We start from the raw sequence: 19,360 nt of genomic DNA on the forward strand, positions 1-19,360 counted from the left end.
CCTTTTCTCGACAGCTGACAATGTTCTAAGCAGCATTAAATAGGTATAATAATTAAGCAATAAGATAAGACAAGCAGTGCCTTGCTGGGGATTACAGCTTGCCTTGGGTGTGTTGAGAGGCACAAGGCTGAATGGTGAGTGACTTCAGCCACCCAAGAAATGCAATAATCCCCAGAAATGCACTGCCTGGAGTGTTGTCTTGCTATTAAAAATGGAAATTTAAAAAGCACAAAATGTTAAACACATTTCCTGTAGATTTTTGACATGGGTTAACGTTACAGAAAGCCAATGAAGAAATTCCGTTTCAGCCCAGCCTTTGAAAACCTTTTCCCAAGGAGACACATACGTCCGTTCAACGTGTTTCTCCACCGTATTCAAAAAATTGACTTGAGAAGCACAAGTATTTGCATCATCTAACATGTGTGAAAAGGCACAGTGTATTACAATATCCTTCATGACGGTAAATGTTAAAGCCAGACTGTTTCTAAGATGTCTCCAAATATTTATTCTGTGCAATTGTCCAAGTATGGTGCGATTTTACAGACAAGCTCTTCTCACTGGATGGGAGAAAGGGGAAGAGGAAGAAAGAAGAATAGGGGAAGAAAGATCACGTAGTTGAAACTAAGATTAAATCCCTCCTAGTGTTGGAAGTGCTATTGTAGTACTCAGAAGGATTACTCCACTTCACATAAGCAGAGGAAAGTTTATTTTAATTTCAGCCACGCCACTAAGAGAACCTTTTTCATGTGGAGACTTGGAAGTGTCCAGAAGCCTTGGCTTTAATCAAATCAGAAATCTGAATGCAAGTAATGCCAGTGCTGAAGTTACTACGAAAAAGCTGTGTTCCAACAGCCTAGCAAAAATCGACTCACTTATTATATTAGGAACATAAACTATCATTAATTTTTGGTCTCCTTACAACACCAACCTTCAAAGCAGGTAGGTGCCGGGATTTTATTACGGCACTGGTAAATTTTCATGATATGCTTGCAAAGTTTTTTTAAATGTTATCCATCTATCTTCATTTTCAGTTCCCCATTACATGGGAACAGAAGATTTTAGCCTTAGCCTGAAAATCTTCGTTATACATCATTTACAGAGATCAGAATCAGAAGAAATTCTGCTACTGCTGAAAGGAGTTTGCCAAATAGGTTGATAGATTTTGCTAGTACAGTGAGTTCACTTTAGGCCCAATAGAAAGATTCCAAATACTTTTAAATATTCCAACTAGACATTTGCTGGATAGTTCATAATGTTAGTCTCACAGCGGTTACTTGCAAATACATATTTTTTAATGTTCTGACATATCACAAGAAATATGGTACAGAAGAATGAATTTTGAAAATGGAGATGCAACACAATATGGAAGAAAATAAGGTGACCATAATTAGTCAGAGATTCCAGCAATTTAATTTTCAGATGGTGTAAAGAATCAAGACTTGCTAAAGATGTGAATACCTCTAAGAGAAACATGGGAAGAATTGTCCTTCAGAGTGTATACTATAGTGGGAAGTCTATTATCCTGGGTAGAAACCTTTATTCTGTAGCTCTGGATACGTTTCAGCAGATGCTTTATATGATGTGTGATGCATTTTGGTGCTGTTTCTTGCCATTAAACAATAAAGTTTTTATGAACCCACTGGCAAGGGTGCAATTTGATCGATTGACTGGTCCATTACTACTATCATTGACCAGAAAGGTTACTACCAGTCACTGAAGACAAAATATTCAAAGGAAAGATGTGGTGGCTAAAGTAATTGGTGGATTAACAAAACAAGGACTGCATACCAGAAGTATCACCAGAAGTAACCTCCAACTGAAAAAAAGGGAGAATATAGTTGTTTTTTCACTTGAAGTCCACGCGTAAAATTGCAATGCATGCCTTTTCCAGCAACAATGCGATGCTCTGCATGGGGCCAAGCATTTCTAGATCTTGCCAAAGCAAGCAGAGTCTGCACTGGGCTGCTAAAGACATCACCTTTATCCACCTCCATTTCAGAGGAGAGAATCAAGAATTCTTTGTTAATGCTAAATTAACATTTAAATTTGAAACCCAGCAACTGTGCTGACAACAGAAAGTAACAAGAACAGCCTGGAACCTTATGTTGTGCTGTTTTATGTCACACATTTCAGGGCTTTTTACATTCCTGGTAGACAAGAGCACAAGCTTACTATTAGCGAGCTGAAGGCTTTGACTCACAGAAGCTGAAGGCATGAATAAGAACTATCCTCATGTCTGCTTTGGAGAAGGCTGAGAACATCAAAGCAGTCAAGTTGAAGATATCCTCAGCAGTGGACAATTATCAGACTCCTAACAGAAGAGATGCTAGTCAATGCTGATAGCTGTTCAACAGAGAAGCGAGCTATTTTTTACCTCTAGATTTTCTTTGAGGCATAGGCATCCCCCATGCCTCAAAGATCCCCTGAAGCATCTCCTCCCCAAATATTGTGCTCCAGTTTCTGAAACAATGAAACTGTGATGGCCACCTGTTACCAGTGTGTTACACATGCAAAGGGAACACAGATACACTGTAATTTTTCCCTCTACACAGATTACATGCCAAGTGATCAAAACCTAAGTAGCATTAACTAATCCTTAAAAAAAAGTAATTCAATTACTACTGGCCTGTTAATGTGACTTCAAATGTCTGAAAAGCCTACAACAAACAATGAAGGAAAAAGAATACATAAGGACATGAAGGTAAATGGAAGACAAGGAAACAGAAACATAAGATTAAACCATGAAGATTCTGTCACATCAATCCTAATTTCTCTGACAGTTTAAGATAAATATATCTTACCTACATTAACTTAAAAAACCAAAACATTTTAAATATCATGCCACATCAGCAATTGTTAACTAAGCATCTAATCCTTGTCAGAAACTACTTGACTAAAATAAAGAGCACATATGATGGAACAGCTGATGGTGAGGAAGGATAAGAAAGATTCTCCTAGTTGAGTTTAAGCTGATTTCAGAATATCTATAATTATGATTTAGCACAAGAAGTGACAGTAGGCTTATAAATTTAAGACATCATGAGCTTAGACAAGGTCTGGAATACTGCACAGAAACAAACATTACTCAGAAGAATGGGACAGCAAAAATGGAAGGAAATTTGATGGTACAAAACCTTACACTGCAGGCTTGGTGGATTTTTAGTTCACAGCAAAAAAGTCTTTGCTAATAATTTGTATTTACTTGGAAGAAAGAGGTCCTGGATGCATTTTTTGGATAGAGATGGATTACCAACAGTCAGTATTAAGCAGCTATAAGAAAGGCAAATGTGACCATAGGATCTGTCACTCAAGGAATGTACAGTAAATATATTAATTCTACTACCCAAGACACACAAATGCCCTTGTACAATGCCCTGCCAATGGTTCTGATCACCCATATTAAAAGATCAACAGCCAGAAAACACAGGGAGAGGGAAAGCTTACTGCAAAAAGAACAAAAGAGAAAGGCTTCAGTTATTATTCAGAAGTAGACTGAATGGATACAACCATTGTCTATAAATACAATGCAAATAAAATAAAACAAAAGGATTACCTACACAAATTTTGGATGTCAGATAGGTACAAGCTGACCACAAATAAACAGCGGTGCTGGAAATGACCTAATTGGAGCTGTGGGGCCTCACAATGGAGTTTAATGGAGTGCCAAAGAAATTATTATATGTGTATATGTATATATCAAATATATAACATACATTAAATGCATATATTCAGTGATAGCTGGAGTAGAATAATACAGAATGCAGTGACCGAGAATAGAACTAACAGAACATTATTCCCTTCTGTCTGAAAATTGTGTGCGATATTTCCGTCTACTTGTCATTTATTTATCAAGAAAGGTAACTTGTGCACTATTTTGTAGCATCTTCTGAAGACTATATTTTATTCTACGTGTACATTTTCAGGTTTTCTAACAACTAAGATAAGTTTTCCTTTATGCATGTGCTATCCAAGCACTTGGAAAATAAGTCTTTAAAAACAATATTTAGGAGTTTATGTGATCTTATACAAGCTGTTACCTATTTAGAATGGGAATATTAATATGTAGAGTATACATATAAAACTGTAAGTAATATATACATGTATATGATACATATACACACCTACTTAAAACAAGGAGAAGGAAAAAGACAGTGAACAGGAGAAGAAGAGGGATGGAGATCATATGTACTGTGTTAAAACATCCAAATATATTAAACAAAAGAAAAATACATTTTCAGATTTTGATGTCATTTGTTTTATATATATATATATACACACAGCCATGTGTGTGTGTGCGCATGCTTATACACAACATTTGTTGATTATTTTTAATAGTAATTCTCCAGTACATTTTACAAACTCAAATGTGAGCATATTACATAGCAATAAAAAAATTAATTAACAATGATAATCCCAAATTCTGAATAGAGCTGAGAGTTTTTCACTATTCTCAGTATAAAAATTAATGCCTTTTAAATTAAAAAGCTGCAATTTAATGCACTTTTAATGCAGTAATTGCATTTCAAAACAGATGCTTAGGCTATAAAGACTAAGGTAACAATTGTTCCATTGGATTGGGAAAATAAAAAGCCTTTAAGCAACGGTCAAAACTGAGTTTTTCTACTCATCAACATTTATAGAAAAACAAAACAAACAGAAAAAACAACACATGAACCATAATTCTACGACTTAGGAAGGAAATGTAGAATATGTAATTCAAGTTAATACATTCAATTATCAAGAAAAAAAATTATTCAAGTGTTTCACTGGAGATTTACCAAAGAAACTCCAAATTTCTATTCCACTGTGTGACAGCAAGCCAGCAATTATGATTTCAGCTACTTGAAATGGCTGGTATATTCTCAATTTGTGTCTCAATTCTCATATATATGTGTTCTCTCATGCATATGAGATCTCTCACACTTTGCTTAGTAACAGCAACAAGAAAATTAATGGTGGAAAAAACGTTCAAATTACTGTCAATCTGAGCATCGTTTATCTCTTAACTCCTATAGTGGTCCACTTAAGAATCCATTTTAGCTACTCTTACAGATAAGCTTATCCGTAAGAATCATGCATTTCCCCATAGATGGAAAACAAATATAATTTGTCACACACTGTGGAATTCAGACATTTCTGCACAGTGGCTGCACTCCACTACAATCTCTGAAGGGGAAGACACCCCAGGTAGTTGGCTGCAGACGCATCTCAGCAACATGGCACATAGTTACAATTTGACACATAGAGTCTTTATAAATCCAATGTCTATGAAGTCAAACAAATCTCCTTCTTATTTATAGTAACAGGCAAGAGCAGATCTCTGCCGTCTTGTTACACAGATGGTTGTAACATTTTTATAGTTAACTTACAACCACTGATGCCTGAGGAATAGACACACATCTGCCCCAAACTGCCAGTCCTGTAGGCTCTTCTTTTTAACTTCAGCTCCCAAAAATACAGTTGAAATACACACAACACTACTGCCTCTCCCAAAGTACCATGACAAAAAGCCCCAGTCAAATCTGTATAACATGGATTGCTAATGTCATGTCGATCAAACAGTGATCACACACATAAGAGGAAAAAATACCAGCTCTAATCACCAAGTAGGAATTCCAAAGAAAACTTACAGTCCCCGGATTCCACCTACAAATCTTAGTTTGAAAATTAGTTTGAAAACATCCAATCATAAGCTTCCAAATTATGTTTCATTAATAATGTTTAAAAAAAGCTTTACACTTCATACAACATATAGTCCACGTACTCTTTCTTGTTCTTTGATATAAAGTAAAGGCATAATTGGTTCATCTTTAAAAATGGAAATTGATTGCTTGTGATTTTCTTCTGCTCCTTGAAGATAACAATCCCACATTACATACACCATTTGAGCCTTCAAAATTCCATTCTCCCTTCTACCTGCTAATTTCTGCTATGAACACTTATCTACAGAATTTGAACAATTTAATCATAAAATTTGCTTTCAAGTAGAAAACTGATCCCAATATGCTCTTTGCCACACCAAAGAGAAGATTTTATTTCTCCAACACTCACACCTGTGAAGGCACCGACATGGATCACCTCACTTCCACAGGTACAGCCTTATGTCATGCTACCTAATACTTTTGAGATATTTTACATAGCCAAAGAAATCACTATCTAAAATCATTTAGTTGGATGTCTACTTCTTTTAATGTTGTGTTTCACTGAGAAAAAACACTGAAAGGGATGGATATTTGCATTACTGTGAAAAGACCGATTTGAAATAATCTTTAAAGACTGCAGTTTAAAGCAACCTTTTGTTTTGAAACCTACTTACAACATTTCATACAACATTCATGTAGAGCATATAGCCAGACAGAAAGATAGGAATGGTAAAAAAAAAAAAAAGTTATTCTGTTCATTTTCAGCAGTGCACTTATTGCAACTATCAACCTGCTGCTCCAAAATACATTCTCCAATCGAACAATTAGATCTTGCTCTTGCCACAAAACAGTTACACCAGGGCCCACTGCATTTTCACAGCAGTACACAAGTAGTGATGGACTTCTTAACTACAATGCTACCATTTCTTATTAATCAAATGCAATACTAAGTTCAAGATTAAGTCAAAATAATTTTGCTACAAGAAACTAAAGAGAGGCAGAATAAAAACAGAAAGAAAATCAGGGAGGAACCCACTGCACATTGTTGTACATTGTTGCATCGCAAGGAGACCAAGGGTACTGGGCTACTGGTGGCTGCATAAAAAGGGAAAACATATCCATGCAATAAGCAGCCTTAATAATTCGTTGTGCTTATTTGTACCTGAGTGGTGGATGGAAATCTGAGGAAAAACACATTATTTCTTCTTCTCTGTTTTGCTAAATAACACTGATAGATCTCTGTTTCCAAAATCAGAAAAGAAAAACTGCTGTTTTTTGTTCGGTGGAAGTCCTGCAACTTATAAAGACATAAGTGTGAAATTTTCTGTAGAAGTTATACTTGCTGTTTCTCTTCACTTAGAAAAGAATAGTTCATAGCCAATTTATAGCAGTTGGCAACTAAGAATCCATTACAGTTTTGACATGGAAACTAAAAGCAGATTACACTGAATTTTTAAAGCAGTTCATAATAACAGCTTTGTCATTAATTACCTGGATTTTAAATAAATGCAGTGTAAAATCATAATTAAAAATATGTTAGAAGAGCCCTCTCTTAAAATGCTGTTACTGGCCATGATTCGAATGCTCAATAATCTCTGCCACATTTAAATATTCTAAAATATTTAATGTGACAATACTATCACTATGCTGTTTTCTCTCCTTGCCGTTATCAAAACAGCAGCAGAAGGTAGGGCACTGCCTGCAGCATGGCCACTCTGCTTTCAAACCGCTTTTTTGTTCTGGATTAATGCCTTCAATCTTTTCTACTGTATAGTCACTGCTGCTGCAGCAGAGAATGAGAAACATTTTCCACTATGTCTGTTTGGTTCTTACCAAAAGGAAAGGCTCTCCTAAAAACTTACACAGAAATTCACCTAGATACTAATGCTAATGCATAGGGGATACTAATGCATAGGGGAACAGCTAGGGAAAAAGAAAAAAAAAGACTGAACTTTTTTCCCTGCTAAAAGTAAAATTGACTCCTCAGTGTGTGTTGCCCAAATGTGAAGAATCCACCAGAAGAAAACAAAGGGGAGGTAAGATCAATGGAGAAATTATGCAGTCATATAGATGGGAGACACAATCACATAGATATTTTGAGTTTCTTTGTTCTCTGAGCTATAAAAAATTACAGCAATTCTGGGTTACAAAAGATGAGGCTCAGACAGAAAAATCTGAAAAGGAAAGGAAGGGGACCTGGGAGACTGAAAAGAGAACAAAGAGAGCTTGCAAGAAACAGTATAATATAGATAGAGCCCATAGTTGGAATGGAGTGAACGAACAGGACTGGCAGATTCAGTGCAAGCTATGTTCTTGTCAGGTACTCAAAAACAGACCACTAACTTTTGTTCTGTCAGTACCAGCTAGCCCAAATGAGCTTAAACTGCACCTTGACTTTCAGTACTGACAAGAAAGAAATAGCTAGGTTGGCTGGACTTGCAGAAATGCCATTTCACTACTTCTCCCACCTCCCCAGCCACATCTCAGCTCACTTCAATGACCCTTAAACTAAATACAGACTGGAAAACAGAGTGAAAAGGCACAGGATTCTTTTGGTACCAAGAAGAAAAGTCTCCAGAGTGATCTTTAAGACTATCTAACACAAATCACAGCACAAGGTAGTCTGGAGACTGTCCAGAATAGTCAACGTATATCGGAGAAAATATTTCACTCTAGCTGCTACCAGTTACTCCCAAGAAGTCAGTATCCTTAGAGAAGGCTAGAGGTATCTGGAAGCAATGAATAGCTCTCTGGATACTAAGACCTTCAACAAGATTTTCTTGTTTATATAAGTTTAAATATTACCAAGAAACATAATTGGCAATATGAAAAAAAAAAAACCAAAACATTACCTGGCATTACAGAATCCACATCTGTAATCTACTTTCACACTACTGAATAACCTCCTCTTCTCCTTCTCAGCCCTCCCTTCCCTCCTCATTTTTTTTTTATGGTAAGACAATTCATCCAAGTTAGAACAGAGAACAGCCGAAGCAGCCCACACACATATGTACTAGGCTTAAATTCTTTGGAAGACTGTGTTGTTCAAGCTTTCCTTTTATTTATCCAAAATGGCACAAGCAAAAGATGTTATAAAAAAAACTTGACAGAATGCTTGAAGGGGTGGGGGGAAGGGTGGTCATTTTCATAAAGCAAGACCATTACTTTCAAACAATTTAGTGTCATTTTTATGTTTACAGCCTAACAGGTACAGTATAACATACCACCTGCTAACAGATTAACAGGACCTCCTACCTTGACTTCATCCTCTCATGCATTCTCCCATGCTGGATACACTGTTGGTCCAATTCATCATTCCGTTTCTGCACCTTCTCCAATCTGCCATGAAGATACTCTTTTTCCTGACTAAGCTGGTTGACTTTAGATCTACAGAAGTAAAGCACAGTGATGATGGATGTTGTCAGATTTCATCCTGCAGTGAGCCATCAATATGTGGCTTCAGCATTTATAAAATTCCATACATTATATATAATGCATAAAAAGGCTATTAGTAGAACTTACAGAAACAAGAAACCACTTCAAATATTCTTAAAATGGAAGAACATGAAGCTGCAGTGTGTCTGGTAAATACGTCAGTTACTCAGTCATAGGTTGGCTATGCTAATTTCAGCTTTATTTAAACAAGCATGTCATTTGACATTAGGTGCTGCTATTAAACATCATCAATACATGTAAATCCATACTTGTTAAGCATTTGAAAACTCCTTCCAAGTTCTTTGTTGGTAAAGGCCAACATCTAATTCAAAAAATGCGTACTAGAAACTTTTTCAGCCCTAATTGTACTTCACAGGTTGAACTCCGAATAGTACTACTGTTTTAGAAACTTTATTGCCCTGATATGCCCAAAACACTGCATGACACACACACAAAAAGAGGAAAATTAATAAAAGCTAAAGAAACAACAAAAATAATACCCACACTCTAATCTACATAACGCTTGGCAGAGCCTTTAAGAAATTTAGTCACTTTCTAGCAATTCTTATTCTTCACGGGTGAGCAGAAACACCAGATCCATGAATGACCTGGGACTGTTACTTGCTACATCTCTAACCATCAGCCCATGAAGAAACAGGCATGAGCTGTTTCTTAATATCAGGAAAAGATCTCAGATAAAATTGTGATAAAATATACATTATGCACTTGTACAGTTTAACTCCTTGGAAAAGGTTAATGAGAACATGTCAGAATCTGCTATACCATCAGAACGTAAGAATCAAAAGCAGGCAAATTTGTTTTATGGCATCTGCCACTCCAGATCTTGAGGTTAAAAAGCTTCAGAGATATCTTTAAATCATAAACTTAAATATGCTGCAGATACAGAAGGAAGAGACTTTACCTTCCTGGCTGTTACAGAATGCAACAACTGACATTCTGAAAAACACAACAAAGTGCAAGGGGAATAAATACTCCTTCAAAAACATGTTGTTACACTGACAAGACAGATCTGGAAATGACAACATAATCTTTTCATATTTAAATGGAGAACAATACAGGATATCATCTGTGAATCTGAAAGAACTTAGCAAGGGCAACTTTGGAAGAAGACTGTATATAATTTAAATATGGAGTTATGGCTCTATTATGGAACGTCAATGAAAAAATACATCAGAGTCACGCTGATGTTCACATCAAACTTAGATGAATGAGTTTCTGGACAGCTTCCTAACAGCGGGCAGGATAGTATAAGGAGGTAATTAAGGCCTAATTCTATTAAAAAAAAAAATACTAGTAACTGTGAAATGTCAGCAATAAAAAATAAAAAATACATTTCTTATTACACAGGATGAATGCAGTCTTTCGCCTGTACTGATGATGCAAGAAAGGCAATCAGAAGATAAAAGTAAAGGTCCATTGCAAAGCAGCACACCAGAGATCTGAGGTAACAGAGACCAGCCCAGTTAAACTCATCTACCAGGATGGGTTTCCTTTTTTCGCCAGGAAAATGCAACTACAAGTATTCCCACAAGGCAAATACTGTTATTTATCATTTCCATGGGGCTTCCCCAACCATGGGATGCTGCTTCTTTTTCTGCATTTATATGTAGCTGTCTGATTCACAGAAAGAGCAGAAGCAACTTCGAAGAGGTAAAAATCTCAAAGTTTTGAAGGGACTCTGCTCATCTCCAGTGCATTTGAAGGTGCTTGAAGGAATCAAAACACTACTGAAAATTACCACTGAAGAAACTAAATAAAATACTGAATTCCCAGAGAACATAAGTAAAATGATCTCTAATCTCTTAACACACAGCTCTAAATGCCAGATGCTTTGAACCATGTTACTTAGGTATTCTTCTCCCAATACATCTCTTTTGGAATTACAGTTGAAAAACTCAGCAAAAAATCCGCATCTATTCCAGCTAAAATACTATTTACACGATCACCATTCTAAATTAAGTATCTAAGATTCTGAACATTTAGATTCAAGTATTTCATGATACTGAAATTTTAGAGGACAGCACACAGGAATGGTAGAATGCCTACTGAAGTCAGTATTAAGAAGTTCAGGTACTGGTGTTAAAAAGAGAATACTGGTTCCCAACAACATGCATACTGAGAGTTTCCATCATTGTCTGACAAAGATTTCTCCTGTAGCTTTAAACACACCACTCATCCAAAATTATTTTCCAAAGTTTATTACACAACAGTTCATTCTACATGATTTTCAAACAATTTCAACATTGTTGGGTAATGAAAAGATACCTGTAACAAGCCTAAACAACTGTGTTGCAACTGTGATAGCAAATTTACACTATGAGTAGTCATTCCAGGAGCAGTACAGGGTCTGCACAAATGATCCTAAATAGCTCTGTTCACTCAGCATCGTAACAGAAATTGGCTTTATTCAAAGCAATTGCTGAAGGGGGTAACGACAGAAAAAACCTCTATACCTCTGGATCCAGCCATCTACTGTGTAAGACTCAACTTCTAAGTTAAGAAGCAAGTTAAATTTGTACCCCTACTACTCCTGCTGGGACAATCTTGAAAAAAATACCACAAAAATAGCAGGCTCACCCAAAACATTCAGACAAAAGAGGCAAAGAACCAGCAAATGTTAAATAGTCGTAACTTAAAGTCAGACATAGGATATTTTTAGGATGAGCTGATTTTTGAATGTTAAAGGGGCAAAGCTGCCTTTGTCCTCTGAATCATCTTTTGCATAGCAGCACTTGGACTCACAGCACAGAGGCTGGCTTTTTTAAGCACTGTCTTTTCCTACCCTTAAAACCAGTTATTTACTTGTACAGCAATTAGATACATTAAATATATGCTGTAAAACATTTTCTGCTATCTCAACGAGTACCACTGCATGTAATTTTAATGATTCATCCCTCAGACAGACTCTGTTTCACATCTTCACACGGCTACCCTAAGCAAACACTCTGCTCCTGGTATTGAAGTGCAATTGACTGCAGTCAACCAAACCCGCAGAAAAATAGTTCAGCCGGGTGTGTGTTCTTTACTTCAATTAAACTCACACAGTTGGATGCCTACTGTTGCCAAAACAGTAATATAATTTATACATTATAGTCCAAACAGTAAAACTACACTAAAAGTCATTTAACAATATTTATAACACCATAAAATACAGTGTTAAAATATATGAACTGCAATATGTACCAAAATTATAAAATTTGTTTCTCATCATCAGTGATTAAAACCAGGATCATTGCTCTAGCTTCAATACTCACAACCCTGGTGACAGATTAGAATTCAAATCTTAATGATCAATTTACAATTAACAAGATAGAAGTGAAACAAATTAAACCAACCATTATATATAACGAGACCCAATGGGCTCCCATTGTTCCCCTTAATTACAAAACGCAAATCACAAATACACAGTGGGCAGTGTTAAGCATTAATCCACAACCTAGAAACTCAGATAGTGACAATCAGAGAAAAAAATAAAAAAAAAAAATAAAAAAGAAGAAATCAACAAAGGACTATGGCTTATGGTTACGCCTCTGCATAAAAAAACCTTTCCAGGCACTACCTTCTTTTTGCACAGCTTGAGGGGTTTGTAATTTGACTGAAGTTGTCTCCCTGATTTTTTTTTAATCCTGTGGAGGGGGTTAGCTCATAAAAAATTTACATCTATCAGAAAGCCTGTATTTAATACGAACAACACACACGCAACTCAGAGGTATCCTGGAGTATCTCAAAGATCCCAAAGATGTACTCATCAAAAATAAATTTGAAATGCCTTTCATTTGGAGTGGACCCTTTTCTTTTTACCAAGAAAAATACAAAGTTACTCTTACATTTCATTTTAAAAATAGCTTGATCTGCTTTTACTAATGTACATAAGACCTAAGTTATAAAATCTTCGAAAAAAAATTCTCTGAATTTTTTTTTGAGCACAAAGGTACCGCATTCTATCCCAGAACTGCAGTTTTACACTATAGCACATGAGAATGAGTGTGAAGAGTGCCTTTTGGAGAGATGTTACTGAAAGCTAAAGAACATTCATGCATTTTAAATCCAGTTTAAGTCATTTTCCACATCTGATCTTCTGACCATATCAGTTTTGAAGTGTTCACTAAGTTACCATTTTCCACCACCTCCAGTTTCACCTTTCAGTTCTCCTTTTCACATGCTTAGTTTTTCCCATACATATTTGTCCAGCCCTTTAACTGCCTGCAACAGCTCCCACTCCAATGCAGGCAATCTCAAACTATTTTGGGGCCATTTCTCAGAACTGTTTTAATACATTCTTCCACACTGCTCCTTGTGCAAAGTATACAACTTTATGGAGATCCAAGAGAGCTTCTTCTCCCCTTTCAGGTTCTTGACACAGTCAGCTAATGCTGCTAGGTGGAGATACACTTGGCAATCTCTGGTATTTATTTTCAGGGAATAATGTGTTTTCACAGTATGTTTTCTGTCTTTCCTTTATCCTTTTACAGTTACTAGTCTGTGATTCTGAGCTCTAGCAACAAAGTCTGTGTGCATTTTTATTGCTGGAATAACTATATGGTTTGAATCTATTTAGATTTTATATTACTTTAGCAAAGGAGCTCTGCTTTTTCAGAAGAAAAATTCTGTTTGCTTCTCTCTCAAACACCCATCCAACATTTGCAGGGGAAGATGGCTTATATTTCCTCAAGTTTCTAATTTCTCCCCTGAATACTTATGGTGGGATTCATCTCCCAACTTCAGCTACTTAACAGCTAGTCAACACCTCTTACTCCATGGAAAGTAGGATGGCCAGTGGAGGCAGTACCTGTGGAAAGCATAATCTACTTATATAATTCCCCTTTGATCATCCCTGGAGACAGGATATTGGGATAAATGAGTTCTCTCCCTAAGTGAGTGTTGACCCTGTTGTTAGTTCAACAAGATAATTAAATCCACCCAGCAGAAGAAATCTATCTTGAAAACAAGTTTTATCTTTGCTGAATGTTTCTCTTACTTCACATAAGCCACAAAAGAATCCTCCTACCTTTAATTGCCAAATTCATTCTGCATGAGATTTACAGAAGTCGCAGAATACTACCTCACCATTTCAGCTTTTTTTTTCCCACTACCCTTAATATGACCTTGCTGAAAGTTTCAACAAAAAGTCTATTTGATGTTGCATATTTTTCAGTATAAAAGTAATGACAAGGAAGGAATATGAGGGCTGGAACTGCGATATTCCTGTCCTATAGAACTCAGTTTTTAAATAGATACCTTCCTACTTTTGCATTTATTTAAACCAGTTACTGCTTCTAATTTTAATTGTACTTCAGAATTTTTAATGGTTTCGTATGTAGCACTACTACTGATTCTAAATGAGAGCACCACATAATAAGCGTCAGCACAATCAGAGCTTCAATGACAACAAATTTTTCAGAGATAATTATTCGGCGTGTACTGTTATGAATGGAGCTTTAAGTAAATAACTAAAGCAACACGCTATGGTTTTGAGAGCTTTAAATATTTACTATTTTTAACACAGTTTCTGATAAACTGGAACTGTAGTTCCACTAAGAACTTTCTACTTTTCATATTAAGAATAAGAACATCAGAAATAATATAGTAAGCAATTTTTAAACTGGATTTATCTAAAACCAAAAAGATTAAATTAATAGCCACAAACATAATCTGAAAAGTAGAAAATGAGAACTGTCTTGGAAAACAATCCATCCGTGTTACTTAAATGGCATGTGTTATATTGAGAGGATGTGCAATATCTGGGACAAGATGAACAATAACAAATATTGAAAAACAGATACAAAATAAGGAAGCATGTCAAAATAATAAAGGGGGCAGGATAAGAAAATATACTAACCTGTATTTTTCTGACATTTGTTCCAATTTGCTCGCCAACAAACAACATTCTTTCTTTAATTTTCCTATGAATGTTTTCTGGGAAGTCAGCAATGAGTCCAATTCATTTACTAGAAACAATAAAATTAGAAAACTAGAAAATCATTTTAAAATTACATAAATGTATAGAGAATTTAGAAACTATTTAATATATTCTTTATTTCTCTTGTTTAGATCCCACTGGTTTTGGTATGTTTCTTTATACTCCAGCTACATGCACATGGAATTATAACATCACCATTCACCAAGTAAAGGCTGTATGTCAGAATAAGCTAACCTAAAGTGTTAAGGTGATGTGACCACTGAATCAGGTCTTGTGTGACAGGAATCCCTGTAAAGACTATATATTGCAGCCAGTGGTTTTAATTTTTAGCTGGAAGGTTATTGATATTTCTGGGAGGAATAAAATTAGCAGCCTTAGCAGCCTTTTGCTTGTTCAGCTGGTACAGAGGATATGCTAGCAATCCAAGCACGCAGACTGTAATGTGCATTATTTTGTCCTTTAGAGGGTGGTTATTTTATTTACAGTGTCCTGTGCTTACTGTAATTTACGTTCTGTCTCTCATGATCAGATACAAGACTTATTATCCAGTTTTTATAAATTCATTTCAGTTACCAGTAGCTTGGGCTACACCAAAACTCATGACCTAGAAATAAAAGACCTTTATTCTTCTGAGAGGAAGATAGTCCAAAATAGTTTTTCTTGATTCCTGCTTTTAAAATCATTCACAGAATCACAGACAGCTATTACCCAAATTTCCTTTATGCATGAAAGATCATAATACACAAGGGTTTCTTTATTTTCAACACCTCCTTGTATACATACTCAACCTCAAAGTTGTTTCATTTTTATGTACTGGGATAATAAATCACCATGGAGGGTAACTTATACATCTCTTGTGCAAAGTTACACTTGGTCATATGTAGATGTAGTGTCTAGAGCAAGAATTCTGTGATTCTGAGTGCTTCTTCTCTCCTACTGTGTAGACAGTAGTTATAACATAGCTGTTTGCAATCCCTCAACACAAGATAAGGTCCTCTAGTACTGCGATAATGCTGCAAAAAAGGCAAAAAACAAATCAACGGGAGATGTAAATGTGCCTGCTACTTCAGGTATTAACTGGCACTGCTAAGGAGTAATACAGGCTACATCATTTTTCCAAAGGCATTAAAGGACCGGTGGAAAAGAATCCTATTTCATTAAACATATGAATACATCACGGTCCATAAAAGCTGAAGCTCCTCCTCCTTTCTATGCTCAGAGGCTACCTCCTTAAAAATTTTTTTTTTGTTTTAATATACCCCTTTGTTAAATTTACTGGCAAGACAAAATAACAAAAGGCTTTTTTGGTTTTGTAAAATCCATTTTTACTCACAGATTAAGGTTAGGAGTTATTGATCTGCTAAGTCAATATGATGAAGTCTCTTATTATGACAAACTGAAGTATGCAAGGGATTAAATATCTTTCTTCTAGATTGGGGGTGTTGGGAGGGGGCTCATACTAATGCTAAAAATGTTTGAGGCTGCAAAGATTAAATAAAGGAACATATCAATTTGGAGCCAGTGAATTACATCCAGCTGCGACAGTGAATTAAGAACCGATTAATGGCTAAAGCTTTTCTCCAGTTTGGATGCCGAAGCAAACTCATTAAGCTTTTAGAGTAGCTATAATGTGTGTACTGTGGGAACTGTTCAATGCTATTCAGGAGACTTTAACTGTAAGCTCAGAGCATTTCCCGCAGAGCTTCTGATGCTATTTTCTTTATATAACATGTGTGCCTGAAAATCCAGCCAAAAACAAGCCCTTTGTTTTTCTACTTTGTTGTGGTCTCTCTCAGCTTTACGTTTCTTGAACACAGGTAAATAAACTCATAATCCAGATGGTGCAACAGATGTGAGAGCAGCACTCTGAAATCAACAGACAGTGGGCAATACTTTCCATTTTCTCTTTTAAACGCTAACTAATATGTAATTCGGAATCTCCGGTGTAGTTAGCATCTGCTCCCTTCGGCCAGCCAAAGGTTACAGGTGTTCCTGATGTCATTTCACAGTAAGGCGTGGGCCTGGCTTGTGAGTGAGTGCCCAGGCTCTAATCTTTCCCTACCACCTACCAGTTTTCTCATGCTGGGCCTCCATTTGCTGCATCTTCTGTGTCAGCTCCTGCTCTCTTTGCTGGGCCTGAAGGGCTCGGGCCTTTGCTTCATTACTAATGCTGCGCTGAATGCTCTCTTTCTCCAATCTATTAAAAAAACGGAAAAAAATTTAAATTTGGTAAAATAAGGTAAAAAGGCAAAGCAGAACGTTCAATTAAGAAAAACGAAACTCAGAATCTGACCAGGCTTTTCACATGAATCATTTCTATCCCACTGCAGGTTAAGCAAGCTGACCTTTCTCTTACAATGTCAAGCTTTCTCTAGTGACTAGTAGAAAATGGGTAAAAAATTATGACCAATTTCCTGAGTGAAAATTAGCTATTAAGACTATAATTTTATTTTTTTTAATTTAAACATAACTTCTTTTTTGTAAGGAACTTCCTCAACATGCATTTTGCACTGAACAGATGACTTGTATTTTCTTTTAAATGCTATCTGTTTAATTTAGTAAGGAAACTCAGGGACCTGACCCTGAGATGGACTGGTTCCCAGTGAGCCAGCGGGAGACAAGTCAATGGGAGCAATTGCCACAGTGCTCATAATTCAGCTACTCTAAAAGCCTAATGAGTTTTCTTAAGCAACCAAACAAGTTTTAACTATTAATTTATGTAAATAGGAGATGAATGCATCCATTACAACACAGAAGCCTGTTAGCGCCACGCAGGCCCAGCCCCTTGCAGCCCTGCTCACTAGGGGGCTGTACAGGAAGGTCTAAAGCCCAGTACTATTATCAAAGTACACAGGCAAGAGAGCAATTTACTTGACCAGATATGCAAGATGGGGCAATCTACTCCTGAGGCAAAACAAATGCTAGACTACCACACTCCATTGAAGCATTTTATTTAATGCAAGCCAAGCAAAAACAGCATGGAAAATAAGAAACAAAAAAGATATATGCATATAAATTAGAGAAGATTCTCAACCACAGATTTATATCTAGACTTTCCCAGAGGTCGTAAATATTTTTCTTGTGCATATTTGGACATAGATTCAAAATTCCACACACACGGGGACTGATTTCTAGATTTCAAAGGACATATACACACACACACACTTGTATTGAAACTACATTTTATAGCTTACGATAGATTCCAATGAAGTCTTAGAAACGTGTTGTTTTATTCTAGTGATAATTTCCATTCCAGGGGACTACAAAATAGAACACGGGCACAGATCATGTAAGGATAAAGCCACATCTCATGTGGTTGCTGCACTTAACCTTTGGATCAGTGCCTAATAACCCATCCAAGATATTGCAATATCTCAGCATGACATACACAATGTTAAATCTTCTCTCTTAAATTTACCCCAAAGCAATACAAATGGTGGGTTACATTACACTAATTCCTGGTCCTGATGTTGCAAGCAGTACCTGGGGCAAAACTCCCTTTGAAATCACAGGCAGCTTTTTCTGAGGTGGGACTGAGCGATTTGACAGAGATAATACACTTCAATAGCAGGAATATTATAGCTTTAAGGAAACAAAGTACATTGTTCAAGGATATTTCAAACGTTGTTTTATACTTTATCACATCGCTCTCAGAATTACTTTGTAAATATACTGATGCTGTACTAAGGAGTAATACTTACATCAGTTCTTAAGTATAAGCTCCAAATCTGGAAAACTTTAATATGAAAAAACATTTCATATTTGCTGGAAAAAAAATAATCTAAAAACCCCTTCCTTCCAGTTCCAAATGTCTTTTGCCTTCAGACAGCTGTCATGATGCCTGGACTGTTTAAAAAAATAAAACAAAATGCACCAGCACCTCACATTTCCACCAGACATTTTCAGCAGCAGAAAGTGGCATCAACACAGTATTTTGTTTTACAGTGCCTTTGTGTGAGATTGCTGTTGGGTACTAAGTTGTCATCTGAAACACAGCTAGCTGACTGGTTCCATGCTTTGAGAGCTCAAGCTACCAAGGTAGACCTGTACAGGTCCATTTCTCATTGATGGGGTCCCTCCTGTCCAACAAGAACTCATGCTATTGGAGAGTTCAAAATAAATGGAGAACATCCTCTTGCTAAGGGGATTCACCCAAAAAAGCAATGCATCTAGGCTACCTACTGTAAATGCAAACAAACAGGACCTTGGAAACAGTGGATTCATGATGAGTTCCTTCTATCTGATGTGTACAGGAGTGGGTGAAAACTGGTGACTTTATGTAATGCATAAAAAACAGACTAAAAGAGTAAGAAGACACAAGTAAGTCTTTAAGCCGAATTGT

General features: G+C 36.3%; 1 protein-coding gene across 1 annotated transcript in view; it reads right to left on the reverse strand.

The window, feature by feature from the left end:
* Positions 1 to 19,360, reverse strand: part of SDCCAG8 (SHH signaling and ciliogenesis regulator SDCCAG8) — a gene marked incomplete at both ends in the record, with an annotated part of 96,661 nt that overhangs the window by 23,297 nt on the left and 54,004 nt on the right. Inside the window, 3 exons of the mRNA XM_079550591.1 lie at positions 8,898 to 9,029; positions 14,938 to 15,046; positions 17,088 to 17,215. Of these exons, the coding sequence (XP_079406717.1) occupies positions 8,898 to 9,029; positions 14,938 to 15,046; positions 17,088 to 17,215 (369 nt within the window). The remainder of the gene's footprint in view (positions 1 to 8,897; positions 9,030 to 14,937; positions 15,047 to 17,087; positions 17,216 to 19,360) is intronic.

The sequence above is a fragment of the Tetrao urogallus genome (genome assembly GCF_951394365.1).
Source record: "Tetrao urogallus genome assembly, chromosome: 2".
In the NCBI taxonomy this organism is placed as follows: Eukaryota; Metazoa; Chordata; class Aves; order Galliformes; family Phasianidae; genus Tetrao; species Tetrao urogallus.